This window comes from Rhinichthys klamathensis, unplaced genomic scaffold, assembly GCF_029890125.1.
Source record: "Rhinichthys klamathensis goyatoka isolate OS25496 unplaced genomic scaffold, OSU_Roscu_1.1 h1tg000223l_1, whole genome shotgun sequence".
Classification (NCBI taxonomy): Eukaryota; Metazoa; Chordata; class Actinopteri; order Cypriniformes; family Leuciscidae; genus Rhinichthys; species Rhinichthys klamathensis.
In genome coordinates, this window is record NW_026606747.1 from 3,869,733 (window position 1) to 3,887,747 (window position 18,015).

At 41.7% G+C, this 18,015-nt stretch overlaps 1 protein-coding gene across 2 annotated transcripts in view; it reads left to right on the forward strand.

Annotated features, from left to right (window-relative positions):
- cux1b (cut-like homeobox 1b) overlaps positions 1 to 12,104 on the forward strand; it is a 28,491-nt gene extending 16,387 nt beyond the window's left edge. For both annotated transcript variants that reach the window (XM_056264681.1, XM_056264682.1), the window contains exons 12-23: positions 804 to 862; positions 1,178 to 1,226; positions 1,292 to 1,388; positions 3,666 to 3,793; positions 4,273 to 4,336; positions 8,896 to 9,008; positions 9,113 to 9,229; positions 10,690 to 10,773; positions 10,862 to 10,918; positions 11,628 to 11,708; positions 11,789 to 11,853; positions 11,937 to 12,104. In XM_056264681.1, coding sequence (XP_056120656.1) covers positions 804 to 862; positions 1,178 to 1,226; positions 1,292 to 1,388; positions 3,666 to 3,793; positions 4,273 to 4,336; positions 8,896 to 9,008; positions 9,113 to 9,229; positions 10,690 to 10,773; positions 10,862 to 10,918; positions 11,628 to 11,708; positions 11,789 to 11,853; positions 11,937 to 11,988 — 966 coding nt within the window. In that variant the 3' untranslated portion in view covers positions 11,989 to 12,104. The remainder of the gene's footprint in view (positions 1 to 803; positions 863 to 1,177; positions 1,227 to 1,291; positions 1,389 to 3,665; positions 3,794 to 4,272; positions 4,337 to 8,895; positions 9,009 to 9,112; positions 9,230 to 10,689; positions 10,774 to 10,861; positions 10,919 to 11,627; positions 11,709 to 11,788; positions 11,854 to 11,936) is intronic.
- Positions 12,105 to 18,015: the final 5,911 nt, after the last annotated feature.

Consider the following 18,015-nt stretch of genomic DNA (forward strand, 5'->3'; position numbering starts at 1 on the left):
CAGGGTCCCGCCAGCCTCTCAGGAATACGATATGGCCGCTGTCGTGAAGGGGTTTGATCTAGAAGGTGCAGGGCTCTGGAGTGCGACCAATTTGTAAAAAAGCAACATAAGATGGCAGAGCTTTCAGCTTATAGATTCCCCTATCCTAGAGAGAGTGAAGTGCTACTAAGTGCTAATGTGGATTTCTGTCTAGATATGTAATAACATTTTGCAAAAGAAAACCTCAAAAAGGTTAATTATAGATACAGTAAGATACAGTAAACACACCTGTTCACCGCTCATTTCCCTCAGCTGTAGGCAAAGGCAAGCACGTTTCAAATCAGTGCTTCTCCCGGGGGACTAGTGCTAAATCAATCCCCTAGCTTAGCGCCATCTACTGTTCTAGAAGAGGAAGTTGCTCAACTGCATTTGTGAGAAAATCGAGCCGAGAGAGCCAAGTGTCTCACAATCATAACAGACATATTGCATTTGTATGCACTAGATTTGGTATTTGTTCAAAGGTTACATGCAATTTGTAGGATGGTTTTTATTTATTTGTCAAATATTATCTAGGCTCATTTATTTATATTTGTAAAACACAATGCATGTGTTACTCCACTGCATTCTCGCTCAAATTGACCTTTGTATTTGCACATCGCTTTCTGTTTGTTTGCGAATCGAGTTTTCCTTTGCAATGCAGATCAAGTTTGTTGAAATGCTGGATTTGTTTGTTTAATTATGGCACAATATAAATTCCATAGTGTGTGTGATTGAGCTCCAGTGCTGTACATGTGTCTTCATCACGGTCTCTTCATCTCTTCCAGCAACTGGAGGAGAAGCTGCAGACGCAGATGGACTATGAGGAGGTGAAGAAAGAGCTCAGGTGAGAGTCCACGCTTGGCCGTGGAAACATTATTGGCCATTTTAATCGATTTGTCTACTCGAGTTATTGACGGGTAAACCACAATTAAAGAAATATCTGCACTTTCTGATATATATTTTTTTATACATTTCTTTAATTATTGGCGCAAATTGTAAGTCATGAGTTCAAGTCAAGATCATGCCCAGTCTGAGTGCTCGAGTCCATGAACATGTTGTATGTTGTATTTAATCGTGGCTGAAGTACGGCTGTCAGAAAGACTAGATTCGATTGGCTCCTGGTTGCCTCTTACTGACCGGCTCCGATTGTTATCGACAGCATCCTGAAGTCGATGGAGTTCGGGCCGTGTGACAGCGCCACAGTGCAGGTAAACACAGTCTTCTGTGTGTTTCAGTGTGTTGTTGGAGGTGTTGATGTGCTGGTCTCTCGCAGGATTCATGCAAGCCGTTGGAGGTGCTGCTGCTGGAGAAGAACCGAGGCCTTCAGTCGGAGAACGCGTCTCTGCGCATCGCTAGCACTGAGCTGAGCAGTGAGTCTGTGGGGTATTTAAAGTGGGGAAAGGGGCAGAATAGAGGGAATGCAGTGACGTCACTTTCCCTCAGCCGGACTGAGTGGCAGAAGAGCTGCTGAGTGACTGGATTTTCATAGGAGAAACTGTGAAAACGAGAGTAAAGCAAGTGATTAGCAGTTTAAACTAAATGTTGGACTCGATAAAGTGTTCCTTACAACCTACCAGTGATCCAGTGATATTGACATGCAGCAGGAATCCTGTTTCCTTAAATTTATATGAGCCTGATTTCGACGCCGGGGAAATACATAAAGCAAATTTGCCTGTGAACGCTTTATATAAATACAATATAGGTCTAAATCCATGTTTAACTCATATCAATGCTATATATATCATCATATCGTCCAGTCTTAAAACTTGTATCGTTTTTTTGTCAGTGTTTATTTAAAAACATCCAATTATGCAGAATATATGATGGTAAAAATGTAATTGATGAGTTGTCAATACAATATATAGCAATACTAGCCTGGCAAGCCTGACTCACATCAAGATGTTGGGTCTGGGAACTCCCCATTGGCAGGGCTCAATCCGAGGGGCGGATAAACGGTCGTCTTTCAGATTCCCTCCGCACGCAATAGGATAGCGCTACACCCAACCAGAGCGTTTTCCCACCAGCAGAGCTAGTTGACAGATTAAACTTTCGGCAAAACTACGAACACATCTTTCTTTTTTAAGAATGACTTAAGTGGCGTTCTTTGTTCTTTTCTCAAAGAGAAGCTTAACTCCAAGTCCTCCAGAGTCGCGGCCAAAGCCGATTGGAAAGACCGCTGTTCGCCGTTCTGTGTTTTCAAGTGGCAGAGAACCGTTGCAACTCTGCAGTCATTGTGTTAAGCCCGCCCGCCGACTCTACACACGATGTGATTGGCCTGACTAGAGTTTGGTTTTTCCAGCTCGAAAGCCAACGGACAGTTGCTAGACGACACTGGCTGCAAAATAAAGTTTGCTGCCGCTAGGTTGCATCTAAATTTCTAGGCTATAACAATACAATATATAATATATAGGGTATGATTTTTCCCCTAAATTCAGCATATTGACACAAAATGAGAACGGCAAATTCACCTTTCGCTGCCTGGATCCAGTTGTTTCCGTGAATTGCAGCGATCCATTTGCTTCTCTGTTCTGTAGCTTTCAGAAGTCTGTAAAAATATACCTCAGATTTCTTGTCAAATCTATTTGTATTTTGTACAGTCAATCTCAAAGCTCTTTCCTGTTTTAGATGCGTTTTGTGTGTTTTTCGCGGCATGAAAACCAATGCTGCCGCCCAGTGTTTTTGCCACTCATTGTGTGTAACCGCAGTCACTCCGGCCTAGGGTAACGTCACACACACACACCCTCTATCGTGAGAACAAATGTAAAGTTGAGTGTGTGTCTGCATAGCAATGAAACTATGAGAAATGGTGTCAAATGCAGAGGACAGGTCTATGAGCATTAGGAGACAGATGAAGCCAGAGTCAACAGCCAGAAGAAGGAGGCCAAGTCAGTGAAAGTACCAGGTGTGAAGCAGTGGGGAAGTCCTGCGATATTATACTACATATATGTCATTTAGGAAGAAGTGTAAAAACGACTCCCAGAGCTCCCAGAGAGTTTCTCATGTCAGGGACAGGAGGGTTGGTGAGGTTACTGGCAATGCAAAGCAATGTTTTGGGTCGAGAGGATGCATTGCTAACAGGAGTAGAGTAGTGAACTGAGCGTGCTGACTGGTATGACTGGAAATGGTTCATGTGAACCGATAAGTGCGCGGTTAAGCCGGTTTTCCTATAGAGATGGCCAGCAGTGCAGGAGTAAACCAGGGAGTCGAGTGTGTGGATAGGACAAGTCTAGTTATAAAGGGTGTGGATGTCATGGGCAGTGGAAACAGGGTTATCAAGGGAGCGAGTGTGTTCAGTAATGTCTTAAGCTATCCACCTGTTTCAATGTGCACTTTGGGATATCGCATCAAAACTGCTGGATGGAAACGGCAGTTCAAACGAAGCGCTCAAATGCTGACGGAAGCTCATGGGTTTCTGCACAGCCGGTATATGAAGATGCGTGTTGAACGCAGCACAGAAGCAGACATGGCACAGGCTAGGGCTAATAGCGCTAAGAGGCAGACAGTGGCTGTGGTGGAGAACCACAAGCTGAAGATGTAAAGGTTAGAGTCTTGTGAAGGTTGATCTTCTTGACTGGTAAGCTGTTGCGATAGGAGACGGTACACACACTGATGTGTGTGTGTGTGTGTGTGTGTGTGTGTGTGTTCAGGCCGGTACGCGTCTCTACAGCTGGAGTTCTCTGCAGCGGTGAAGACCAGTGCTGATCAGAAAGACCTGATCCTGAAACTGGAGCAGGACCTCAGCACCATCCAGACGATGTCACGGCCCGACGCTGAGGTCAGACGGCAGACCATCTACACACTCGCACACGACACACACATCCTGTCCTGGGAATCCTCACAGAAACTCATCATACAACTTTTTGGAAGAATAAAATAATTATATACTATATTCTAATTATATTAATATATCAAAGCTGATTGAACAAAGATCCATGAGAATGAGAATATTGCTTCAGAATAAATTATATTTAAGTTTTTTTTTAAGAGCAGGTGTTTTCTGGAGAACTGGTGTCTAACACTGAAGAGTCAGTGTCTGATATGCTCAAAGCTGCTTTACAGTGATGATAGGAGATTACAGGAACACAGATTGGTTTGGCTTTTATTAACTTAGAGGCGTTTATTAACTAACACGACACCGCTCTAACAGAAAACAACACTTTTAATGTGGTCTGGCCGTTCATTTGTACGACAACAGTGTTTGGTGGCTCAAAAAAAGCATCTTGACACGCGTCACATTGTGTGTGTGTGGTCTAGGGTGCGGACAGCAGCGCAGTGATCGTCCCGGAGCCCATTAAAGAGGCCACAGCTCTGTTCTCAGGTAAACATGCATTACACACAACACAATACACACTGCAAGTGACACTTCTATTGCTCTCCTCGTGTGTAAGTGCTTTGGATAAGACCGTCTGATAAATGATTGAATGTAAATGACTGTTGGCTAGCGCTGTCAAATAAAAATTTGAATTTCGAATATTCGTTGAATAAAAATAAAAAACAGCACATTCGAATGCAAGAAACGTGTTTTCTCAGGTTACTGATGCACTTACACAGTTTTACACACTGTTGTAACTACATTTTTCTTGCATACACATTAAGGAAATTATATTTTATTTAAGAACAATTGTTTCAAAAGTTAATGCACTTTAAAAAGTGAATGTTTTTTCATTTCAATAATAGGTGCGATGCTTGATTTGGTTTATATTGGCTCATTGCGCCCGCTCAATCCCTCTTGTGGGCATAGGAGACAATACAGTACTTTTCCCCTCTAATAGTGGGATAGTTCACCCAAAAATGAAAATTACCCCATGATTTACTCGCCCTCAAGCCATCCTAGGTGTATATGACTTTCTTCTTTCAGACAAATACAGAGTTATATTAAAATCGGAGTTATATATATAAAAAAAAATGTCCTGGCCGTCTGCCGGAAGCTAGTTGTTTTAGTCGATAAAGTTTTAAATATGAATATTTTTCTTACACGAACGCATCGATTCACTTCAGAAGGCCTTTATTATTTTCTCAGAGCCGTGTGGAGCACTTTTATCATGGATAGATGCACTTTTATCATGGATAGATGCACTTTAATCATGGATAGATGCACTTTTATCATGGATAGATGCACTTTTATCATGGATAGATGCACTTTAATCATGGATAGATGCACTTTTATCATGGATAGATGCACTTTTATCATGGATAGATGCACTTTAATCATGGATAGATGCACTTTAATCATGGATAGATGCACTTTTATCATGGATAGATGCACTTTAATCATGGATAGATGCACTTTTATCATGGATAGATGCACTTTTATCATGGATAGATGCACTTTAATCATGGATAGATGCACTTTAATCATGGATAGATGCACTTTTATCATGGATAGATGCACTTTTATCATGGATAGATGCACTTTAATCATGGATAGATGCACTTTTATCATGGATAGATGCGCTTTAATCATGGATAGATGCACTTTTATCATGGATAGATGCACTTTTATCATGGATAGATGCACTTTTATCATGGATAGATGCACTTTTATCATGGATAGATGCACTTTTATCATGGATAGATGCACTTTAATCATGGATAGATGCACTTTTATCATGGATAGATGCACTTTAATCATGGATAGATGCACTTTAATCATGGATAGATGCACTTTTATCATGGATAGATGCACTTTTATCATGGATAGATGCACTTTAATCATGGATAGATGCACTTTTATCATGGATAGATGCGCTTTAATCATGGATAGATGCACTTTTATCATGGATAGATGCACTTTTATCATGGATAGATGCACTTTTATCATGGATAGATGCACTTTTATCATGGATAGATGCACTTTTATCATGGATAGATGCACTTTAATCATGGATAGATGCACTTTTATCATGGATAGATGCACTTTTATCATGGATAGATGCACTTTTATCATGGATAGATGCACTTTTATCATGGATAGATGCACTTTAATCATGGATAGATGCACTTTTATCATGGATAGATGCACTTTTATCATGGATAGATGCACTTTAATCATGGATAGATGCACTTTAATCATGGATAGATGCACTTTAATCATGGATAGATGCACTTTTATCATGGATAGATGCACTTTTATCATGGATAGATGCACTTTTATCATGGATAGATGCACTTTTATCATGGATAGATGCACTTTTATCATGGATAGATGCACTTTTATCATGGATAGATGCACTTTAATCATGGATAGATGCACTTTTATCATGGATAGATGCACTTTTATCATGGATAGATGCACTTTTATCATGGATAGATGCACTTTTATCATGGATAGATACACTTTAATCATGGATAGATGCACTTTTATCATGGACAGATGCACTTTAATCATGGATAGATGCACTTTTATCATGGATAGATGCACTTTTATCATGGATAGATGCACTTTAATCATGGATAGATGCACTTTTATCATGGATAGATGCACTTTTATCATGGATAGATGCACTTTAATCATGGATAGATGCACTTTTATCATGGATAGATGCACTTTTATCATGGATAGATGCACTTTAATCATGGATAGATGCACTTTTATCATGGATAGATGCGCTTTAATCATGGATAGATGCACTTTTATCATGGATAGATGCACTTTTATCATGGATAGATGCACTTTTATCATGGATAGATGCACTTTAATCATGGATAGATGCACTTTAATCATGGATAGATGCACTTTAATCATGGATAGATGCACTTTTATCATGGATAGATGCACTTTTATCATGGATAGATGCACTTTTATCATGGATAGATGCACTTTTATCATGGATAGATGCACTTTTATCATGGATAGATGCACTTTAATCATGGATAGATGCACTTTTATCATGGATAGATGCACTTTTATCATGGATAGATGCACTTTTATCATGGATAGATGCACTTTTATCATGGATAGATACACTTTAATCATGGATAGATGCACTTTTATCATGGACAGATGCACTTTAATCATGGATAGATGCACTTTTATCATGGATAGATGCACTTTTATCATGGATAGATGCACTTTAATCATGGATAGATGCACTTTTATCATGGATAGATGCACTTTTATCATGGATAGATGCACTTTTATCATGGATAGATGCACTTTTATCATGGATAGATGCACTTTTATCATGGATAGATGCACTTTTATCATGGATAGATGCACTTTAATCATGGATAGATGCACTTTAATCATGGATAGATGCACTTTTATCATGGATAGATGCACTTTAATCATGGATAGATGCACTTTAATCATGGATAGATGCACTTTTATCATGGATAGATGCACTTTTATCATGGATAGATGCACTTTTATCATGGATAGATGCACTTTTATCATGGATAGATGCACTTTTATCATGGATAGATGCACTTTTATCATGGATAGATGCACTTTTATCATGGATAGATGCACTTTTATCATGGATAGATGCACTTTTATTATGGATAGATGCACTTTTATCATGGATAGATGCACTTTTATCATGGATAGATGCACTTTTATCATGGATAGATGCACTTTTATCATGGATAGATGCACTTTTATCATGGATAGATGCACTTTTATCATGGATAGATGCACTTTAATCATGGATAGATGCACTTTTATCATGGATAGATGCACTTTTATCATGGATAGATGCACTTTAATCATGGATAGATGCACTTTAATCATGGATAGATGCACTTTTATCATGGATAGATGCACTTTAATCATGGATAGATGCACTTTTATCATGGATAGATGCACTTTTATCATGGATAGATGCACTTTTATCATGGATAGATGCACTTTTATTATGGATAGATGCACTTTTATCATGGATAGATGCACTTTTAACATGGATAGATGCACTTTTATGATGGATAGATGCACCTTTATCATGGATAGATGCACTTTTATCATGGATAGATGCACTTTTATCATGGATAGATGCACTTTAATCATGGATAGATGCACTTTTATCATGGATAGATGCACTTTTATCATGGATAGATGCACTTTTATCATGGATAGATGCTCTTTTATTATGGATAGATGCACTTTTATCATGGATAGATGCACTTTTATCATGGATAGATGCACTTTTATCATGGATAGACGCACTTTAATCATGGATAGATGCACTTTTATGATGGATAGATGCTCTTTTATCATGGATAGATGCACTTTTATCATGGATAGATGCACTTTAATCATGGATAGATGCACTTTTATCATGGATAGATGCACTTTTATCATGGATAGATGCACTTTTATCATGGATAGATGCACTTTTATTATGGATAGATGCACTTTTATCATGGATAGATGCACTTTTATCATGGATAGATGCACTTTTATCATGGATAGATGCACTTTTATCATGGATAGATGCACTTTAATCATGGATAGATGCACTTTAATCATGGATAGATGCACTTTTATGATGGAAAGATGCACTTTAATCATGGATAGATGCACTTTTATCATGGATAGATGCACTTTTATCATGGATAGATGTGCTTTTATGGACTTCAAAACAAAAACTGCTATTCGCTGTCATTATAAATCTTGAAAGAGTCAGGACTTTTTTTTTTATATAACTGTGATTGTATTCGTCTGAAAGAAGAAAGTCATATACACCTAGGATGCCTTCAGGTTGTGTACTGACATTTTTTTTAACCCTTTAAGTATTGCCTTTAGAATTCGAATATAATTCGAATTTTGCTAATATTTAAGAAAGAAATTCGAATTTAGCTTTTCAGCCATTTTGACAGCCCTACAGTTGGCCAAGCAGATCCCTCAGTAGTTGTGTGTGTGTGTGTGTGTGTGTTGAGGTGCTGGCGGCTCTCTTCAGGCGGATCTTCCTCAGGGTCAGATGGACTCTCTGCTGTCCATCATCTCCAGTCAGAGGGAGAGGTTTCGCCTGCGCAACCAGGAGCTGGAGGCCGTGAGTGCGCATCACATGACTGTACCATCACATTACCATCGCATGACTGTACCTGGTTCCTGTGGCTCAGGGAAGAGTGTAAGTGTTGTTGTTGTGTGTGTCAGGCGAGCGGATCCCTACAGCAGACCTTACAGGCTCTTCAGAGCGAGCTGGACAGTCTGCGGGCCGACAACATCAAGCTCTACGAGAAGATCAAGTTCCTGCAGAGCTACCCAAGCAGAGTGAGTCCTTCCCGACACCATTAACCGCTCCCTGGGATAACGTGTGTGACGATATTCTGCTGAGGGTGTTTCTGTGCTGGTTTCGGCCCGTCGTGGTCAGCTGACTCCCCAAGCTTTACATATGCTTTATATTCTGTGCGATGGTCAGTTCACAGCTGTGACACAAATTTACTCTTCCATTAACCTAATTAAAAAAACTGTCATATAAATGTGAAGTTTATGAGCACAGACTTAAGTGTGGTCTCATTTTAAAGAAGACCCTTGGCAGATTATTGTTGAAGTAAAAAAAAAGTGTAAAGTTATAGAGGTTTAATTTTTATGAAAATTATTTATGAACATTATATAAAAGCCATAAATCTAAGTTGTATTCCAAATTTGAGGTTGATATCTCAAAAAACGAGCTTTCAGTGAGAGTTAGTTTGGGTGCAGTACCGGATTTCCCCATTAGATGCAGTGAAACTCCACTGGGACACAGAGATGGATTTGGGATTTGCAGTTCAGTTTTTCTCTCTCAAATATTACACACATACAAACCACACTCTGACATTCAACACACACACAATTATAGCTGCATAATTTATCCAATTAGCTCTATAATATGCAGAAGCAGAAAATAGGAATAAAGCGAGTATTTGCTTTATAGGCCAAACCTGAGAAAATGCCACCATCTGGTAAAAAATTGTTAGAAAAATAATTATATTTTATAGTTAAATGGCCCTGGGATTAAAATTTTGCAGTTTTAATGGGTTTCAATGGGGACATTGTTTTCCTTCAGGTCCTGAGTTGAACTATTTTGTGTTACTAGTGCAAAATAGATTAATGAAAGGAAGTGGGTGTGAAATAGTAAAATACATATAAAAATACACACCTGTGCCACGATGTATGCAGTTGGCATTAACACAGGCAAACTGATCAAGAAAACTGGAAAAGACAAACATGTCCATGAAGACGCACAAGGGTTAATGGCTGATAATTCCCACCTCAAACTTCCAGGTTTATTTTTAACTTTATGAGTGGGTTTTTTCTTACCTTATTAGATGTATGCAACATCTTTATGTCAAATTCTTAGATTTACTCAGTAAATAGAATTAGAATAATGAGACACAATAGGGCTGTCACCAATCAAATCAAATCAGCATCATTGAATATACAAGTATAATATTGTGTCTAAAATGTAACTCACAATATGAACTTGTTTATTGAACTATTGGACAAAATCAAAATCCCATTAGCAATCGTGCTGATATTTGGGATAAAACAGCACTCTTGTTTGTGTGATATTCCTCTGCTATATCATAGGTTATAAATATAAGACAAAACTCACAGGGGCGTTTTTGTGATATTGTGATATTATTGTTGACGATACAAATCCCCATGCCTAGTGGCGTGAATAATGGTCTGAACATGGACTTGATTTAGTGTGATCAGATCATCTCTGTGTGTGTGTGTGTGTGTGTTAGGCTGGAGACAGTGATGATACAGTGATGCGCTACTCGTCTCAGTACGAGGAGAGACTCGATCCCTTCGCCTCCTTCAGCAAAAGGGTGAGAACATGAACTCTCGCTTCTGAAAGTGTGTGTTTGCTGTTGTTGATTCAGGTGTGATGCTTTTTAATGTGATTTACTCCTTTAGGAGCGTCAGAGGAGATATCAGAGCCTCAGCCCGTGGGACAAAGCCACGCTCAGCCTGGTGTGTATCACTCACACACACACACACACACGAGCGGCTGTTTCCTCAGAGTTCACAGTCTGTGAGTTTCAGTGGATTATAACGTGCTTCTGCAAACTCAGCATACACCAACGGCCAAACATCCTCCTAAAGCTGTAAAGAAAATAGAGAATAGTTTATGAAGATTTATAGTTTATAAAAAGAGAAGTCATCATGAAATCCTTATATTTTGAACGGAATATTGCAGTGTTTTACAATCATCACAGATTTGTTGAATGATTCGTAACCTTTAATCAGAAGCGTGAATCATCCACAGTAGCCCCGCCCCTCCAGCAGCCTGTCACTCACATGACATCACAGCGCCTCATTAGCATACAGTCCAATCAGGCCTCACTGGACAGATCAAGTCCCGCCCTACATGTGGTCCGTGCTTCGCCTGGATCAACCCCACAACGGAGCCTGGTCACATTTACAGGCTTCTCGGAGGCAGAAGTCGTACAACTTACAAAATAGCAAACTATAGCATTATAAAAGTACATAAACATTGAAAATATATCAAATTGACTGTGTTTGCGAGTGATACCTGTGGAAACGCATCATCACCGACTGTGAAAAGGGTTCATAGTTCATAGGTTTTCTGCCAGAAGCAAATCTCTGTTTTAACCCCAGAAATGATGACAGCCATAAATATTACTATTGTAATTATTCTGTTAAAATGTGTGTGTTTCAGGGTCGTGTTATCCTGTCCAATAAGACGGCCAGGACTGTGGCGTTCTTCTACACACTGATCCTGCACTGCCTCGTCTTCCTGGTGCGTCACATGACCCTCAGACTAACTGTCCATTACTGCTGGTGTAAAGCCTTATGACCGTGTGTGTGTGTGTGTGTCAGGTGCTGTATAAAACCGCCTGGAGTGAGAGTATCGGCCGGGACTGCGCTGCATTTTGTGCGAAGAAGTGAGTGTTTTCACCCAGTGTGAGACTTTTTTGAAGCTCTGTGTGTGTGTGTGTGTTTAATGATCCACACACTCTTCCCACAGGTACTCGGATCACCTGCACCAGTTCCATGAGAACGGAGACACCTGGCAGTAGCTCTTCACATCATCACATTAGATGACATCAGAATCAGAGGTTGTCATGAGTTATTGGGACCAGGACCGTTGGGAGAATAGTTGGTTAAACTTGATTAAATAGACAGCAGGTGTAAAGGTGTGATGGTCATTCTCTCTCTCTCTCTCTCTCTCTCTCTCTCTCTCTCTCTCTCTCTCTCTCTCTCTCTCTCTCTCTCTCTTACTGTTCACTTGACTTGAATGACTCAAGCAATCCTCTGTAACTCGCTCTCGTGATTCTGACGTCTTACAGAGACTGATATCAGTGCTAACGGTTTATTTAATACTTAGATCATCTGACACCATATCTGTATCCCTTCATTTATATATGCAGTTGATGGGGCTTTAGATGTAGTCTCTTCCAATTCAGTTAAAGCTTTCAGGGAATGTGTGTGTGGTTGTTTATTATGAGATTCAGTTATTAATAAAACTTTTGAAAGAAGTCTCTTACGCTTATTTGATCAGAAAAACAATTTAAATCCGCTGTTTTCTATGTGAAAATATGGTAAAGTGTAATTTATTCCTGTGATCAAAGCTGAATTTTCAGCATCATTACTCCAGTCTTCAGTGTTACATGATCCTTCAGAAATGCTCAATTATTATTACTCGGTTATTAATAATGGTTGTTCTTATTTAATGTTAAAACCTGTTTTTGCTGCTTAATATTTTTGTGGAAACTATGCTAAATGATTTTGAACAATAGAAAGTTCAAAAGAACTGAATTTATTTTAAATAGAAATCTTAAGTAACATTATGAATGTCTTTACTGTCACTTTTGATCAGTTTAATGAATCCTTGATGGATAAAAGTATTCATTTTGTTCTTTAAAAAAAAAAAAAATTAGAGATGCCAAAAGACGGCACATCCAACTGGTAAAACCTGGCGAAAGTGTTCTGTGAAGACCAGCCAGCAAGCCGAAGCAAGGGCAAGAAGCAAAGCAGTTCTGAGAGGGAGCCCCCAAACAGCGATAGACCCCAAGGGCTCGAACGGGGGAAGAGAGAGAGCCTTCAGAACCAGTGCTAGGTCCCACGCCGGGACGGTACGGTCTCGCCCCCTGAGAAAGCTGACCACCAGTGCATGCCTTCCGCTCGACTCCCCGTTATCGATAGGCGATAGCGGCCACATTAACTTTTAGCGCAGGATGGTAGGCTCCCGTTATCCAACCTGTGCTGAAGGAAACGTTAAACTTCCGACACGGGACAGCTCGCTGGGTCGATATCGTTATCACAACACCCTTTCACAAACACGCCCCATTTCAGAGTGTAAAGGTGCCTTGTGGAAGGTGCAAGAGACTGTGTGTGTCCAGCACATGGGCAGGTAGTGCACCAATAGCCTCTCCAGCAGCCAGGCATGAAGACTCCACAACTCCGGGCGGGGGTCCATATCGTGCTGTTCACTGAGACAGAAGGAAATCCGGCAAGGAGGAGCCTTGAACTGGAGGGAATACCCGCGTTGAATTAAATCCAGCAGCCCAAGGCCGGATTAAGAATTCAGAGGGCCCTGGGCACAATGTCTTGTAGGCCCCCCCTTAGGCAGGCCAAATGTAGTTTGTCCAAGGACATTTTAATTTGGAATTAACTGTTTTACTGACTTAAAAGGAACTTTGTTGTACATATTACTTCATAAATGATCTGTGTTTCCCATTGGATTTTATAAAACTATGTTGGGTGGACCTCTATCCCTCTAGGGGGGTTAGGGGGCATGCTCCCCCACAAGAAAATTGTGTACATTTTAAGGTTAAATGCATCAATCTGGTGCACTTTGAGAGCTCAAAATTAAGAGCTTCAACCGGCTTTAACCCATGCATCCATTAACTGTGCACATTGAACAAAGAAAAAGCATTGACTTGTACCTGGACATTAAAGAGGGTTCAAACATCTTTTTAGTTATGATAGAGTCTCAGTCTACATTACATTATCACTGGTGTTTTAGGATGCCAAACAATTATTATAATAATGATTTATTATTCCTATGATGTAAAATCCATATATACCTCCTATAAATGTAGCCTAAAAGTATTTTGCATTACATTACACAGTAGGAAAATTACAATACTTTTGTCCTAATTTCTTTAATAGGCTTTATGCCGAGCGTCACGTGACCAAACCGGAAAACGGGTCTCATTGCATCCGCTTGTCAGAGAAAGTGTTAACGGCCGTAATAACTAACTACGATATCTATTGATTTTTAAGGTAATCAGCTAACCTACTAAGTTCACTTTGTTATTGGTGTTTTATGGTGTTTAAATATCTAAACGTTAGTGTGAAGAAGAAAAATTAAAAAACTTTTAAATATCAATCTGCACATGCGAGGGACATTGGTTGTGCTCATTTTTGCTTGCTCCTTTTAAGTTGTCTTGAGTAAAACCGCAAAAAATTTCATGAAGCACATCCAAAAGACCTGAATCGGAAGCGATGTGACCTGTTTTCCGGCTTGGTCACGTGACGCTCGGCATAAAGCCTATTGCCAGAAATAAACCCTTGAGCTTTCATTTTGGAGAAAACACCAGATCACCATGCTGATCGCGTGAGCAAAGCGCGCACTTCTCTTAAAATCACGCTGCACAAACAGAATGCCTAGGCTACTTAAAGTCTTTTGCTGTTTTATAACGGCACAAAGCAATATCACAGTTTCAATTTGAGTTCGTTGGCAAAATATAACGCTAGACAGTCGAGACCTTTATGTTAGGCAACCGTAGGCAACTGCTTCTCCATCACTTCAAATTTCAGAGCGTCAAGTCACGCGACGCGAGTCGACATGATAGCTCGCTCTCGCTCACTGCGCAGGAATACAGGCACTGTTTTTGACGCGATTTAACATTATATTTTGATCGAATAGGTTGCAAAAATCTGCATATAATTAGGAAAGTGCAGAGAACTGCGTTTATAACGTGATCTAACATAATATTTGACGGTGCGCAGGGCCCCTTAGATGTCATGTGCCCCTGGGCAAGTGACCAGTTGCCCTAATGGTTAATCCGGCCCTGCAGCAGCCAACGCGAAATGCCCGGAATAGCTCTCCGTGTGTCTAGGAAATTAGATAGTGGCCAAACCTCTCTGATCGCCGACGCTGGCGGGGAAACGGCTTGGGATGGATGAGCTGGCTGCTGTTTGGATGTTCGAATAGGAATGTTGGCAACCCGGTGGCGCTGGGAGGTCATGACAGGCACTGAACGCAGCTCTGAGGCAGGGCAAGCAATGCAGGATTGTTAGGATGAGGAAGAAACAGCGCACCTAGCCGTGGGCTTCCACTATGTCCATGTGGGAAAAGGAGGCCTTTGAAGAGGCATGGACGCGTGCCGACTGGGGTGCACACCACGACTTTACCACATGCTCATGGACGTCCGGGAAAAACGGTATCCTCCTCCTAGAAGCAGTTTGGCGGCCCGTATGGAGGTACCTGGACTCTAGCTGAGCCCCATCTGGACTCTAGCCCCATCTGGAGCGCTCCAGGCGAGGCCCAGCTCCTTAGCCGCCTTCTCAAGAGCCCTGACGAGCTCCTCCTGGGCCTTCTGTGTCAGGGCGCTCCGGCTCCGACGCTGCCCAGTCTTTCTCCCACGCCCAGAGGGACAGGGAGTCTTCCTCTCTGCCAGCGCCGAAGGAGTCTGCGACAACTGGAGGAGGGCGGAAGCTCTCGTCGGAGAAATGGACTGGGGAATGAAGCGACAGCAGGGCATGATGGGACCCGGTTCGAAGGGACCCGAACAAATCCTGCAGAAAGTAGCCATCGGATGTGGTCAAGAAGTCAAGAAATTCTTTAGGTGCGTCTTCAGCGATGGCAGCGTGAAGGAAAAGATTCTGACGTCATTGTTGCTCCTCTGCATTTTATACTGTACGAAGGCTCGACAGTATTTGAAAAGTCGCAAGAATTGGCCGAGATGGTCCTCACTGCAGAACACGAAATCCAGGGGGAGGAGTTGGATCTGGATCCCACCTTACATATACCTAATCCTACCCATCTCTGCCCCCTGATCCCTAACCCCACCCCTAATCCTACCCATCTCCACCCCCTGATCTCTAACCCCACCCCTAATCCTACCCATCTCCGCCCCCTGATCCCTAACCCTAACCTACCCATCTCCGCCCCCTGATCCCTAACCCCACCCCTTATCCTACCCATCTCCGCCCCCTGATCCCTAACCCCAACCCTAATGCTACCCATCTCCGCCCCTGATCCCTAACCCCACCCCTAATCCTACCCATCTCCGCCCCCTGATCCCTAACCCTAACCTACCCATCTCCGCCCCCTGATCCCTAACCCCAACCCTAATGCTACCCATCTCCACCTCCTGATCCCTAACCCCAACCCTAATGCTACCCATCTCCGCCCCTGATCCCTAACCCCACCCCTAATCCTACCCATCTCCGCCCCCTGATCCCTAACCCTAATGCTACCCATCTCCGCCCCTGATCCCTAACCCCACCCCTAATCCTACCCATCTCCACCCCCTGATCCCTAACCCCAACCCTAATGCTACCCATCTCCGCCCCTGATCCCTAACCCCACCCCTAATCCTACCCATCTCCGCCCCCTGATCCCTAACCCTAACCTACCCATCTCCACCTCCTGATCCCTAACCCCAACCCTAATGCTACCCATCTCCGCCCCTGATCCCTAACCCCACCCCTAATCCTACCCATCTCCGCCCCCTGATCCCTAACCCTAATCCTACCCATCTCCGCCCCCTGATCCCTAACCCCACCCCTTATCCTACCCATCTCCGCCCCCTGATCCCTAACCCTAATCCTACACATCTCCGCCCCCTGATCCCTAACCCCACCCCTTATCCTACCCATCTCCGCCCCCTGATCCCTAACCCACCCCTAATCCTACCCATCTCCGCCCCCTGATCCCTAACCCCACCCCTAATCCTACCCATCTCCGCCCCCTGATCCCTAACCCTAATCCTACCCATCTCCACCCCTTAGATCTGGATCCAACTCCGCCCCCTGGATCTCGCGTACTGCAATGAGGTGCTACTGAGTTAATTCACTGGCGTTATCCTATAAGGGTTCAGGATTTCTATGCAGGGGAAGAGTTCCCACACCCAATCTGATACTGCGCCCAAACACAATCTCACTGAAAGCTCATTTTTTGAGATATCAACCTCAAATTTTGAACACGACTTGTTTAGATTTATGGCTTTGGTTTTCTAGCAGTTTTTGAGTTCAACATGTTTTATTAAATATGTTTTATATAAAATAAATGTTCATAAATCATTTTCCTAAACTTAAACCTCTAGAACTTTTTGTTTCACTTTTTTTCACTTTTATTTTTTACTTCAACAAAAAACGGTGTGTTATCGACGTCGGCTGGATGTAAGCGATCGGCGAGAGTTGCGCATGCAGGCGGGAGGAGCAGAAAATGGAGACGTGAGTTGGATGGATTTTTCAATAAATAAAATAGTAAACTGTATATCAAACTAATCATAATTCTAACATCTAACCTTACTTCTCCTCTAGGCCTAACATTCTACCACTTGAACAAAATGTACTCTGAAGTTTGTGTCGAAACCAGTGGAAACTTCTGAGATGCTGGTTAGACAATATCAAAAATATAACAGTCTAAAAGAGTCTCATGACATATTGAGTAATCAACTGAACTTCTAACCCTTTTCATTCTTTAATGATTTGAGATCTAAGTTGCTTCTGTCCAGTAACAGAAGGCTTTGCACATGAAGAACCAATCAAATTGTAGGGAAATTATGTAATGTATCATGTCATTTTAAACTGTTGTATACTTTTTGCTGGTGGGATTCTCTCTGAAATATATCTGATATCCTCCGGCTGTGATTAAAGCTTATTCGAAGGCATTGTCTGGAGTCTGTCCAGTTAGTGGAACAAGTTACAGGTTATGTGAGACACTAAAGACCTTATTCCCAAGTGATAGTGTCCAAAGGGGGCGAGACGTCGTTCGACTCTTTGTGAGACTCTTCGGCGGGCTTAGATTGCAGTCAGGTAACTATAATTCTCATTTTATTCATGCAGTAAGAATCGCTACTCTTATGTGC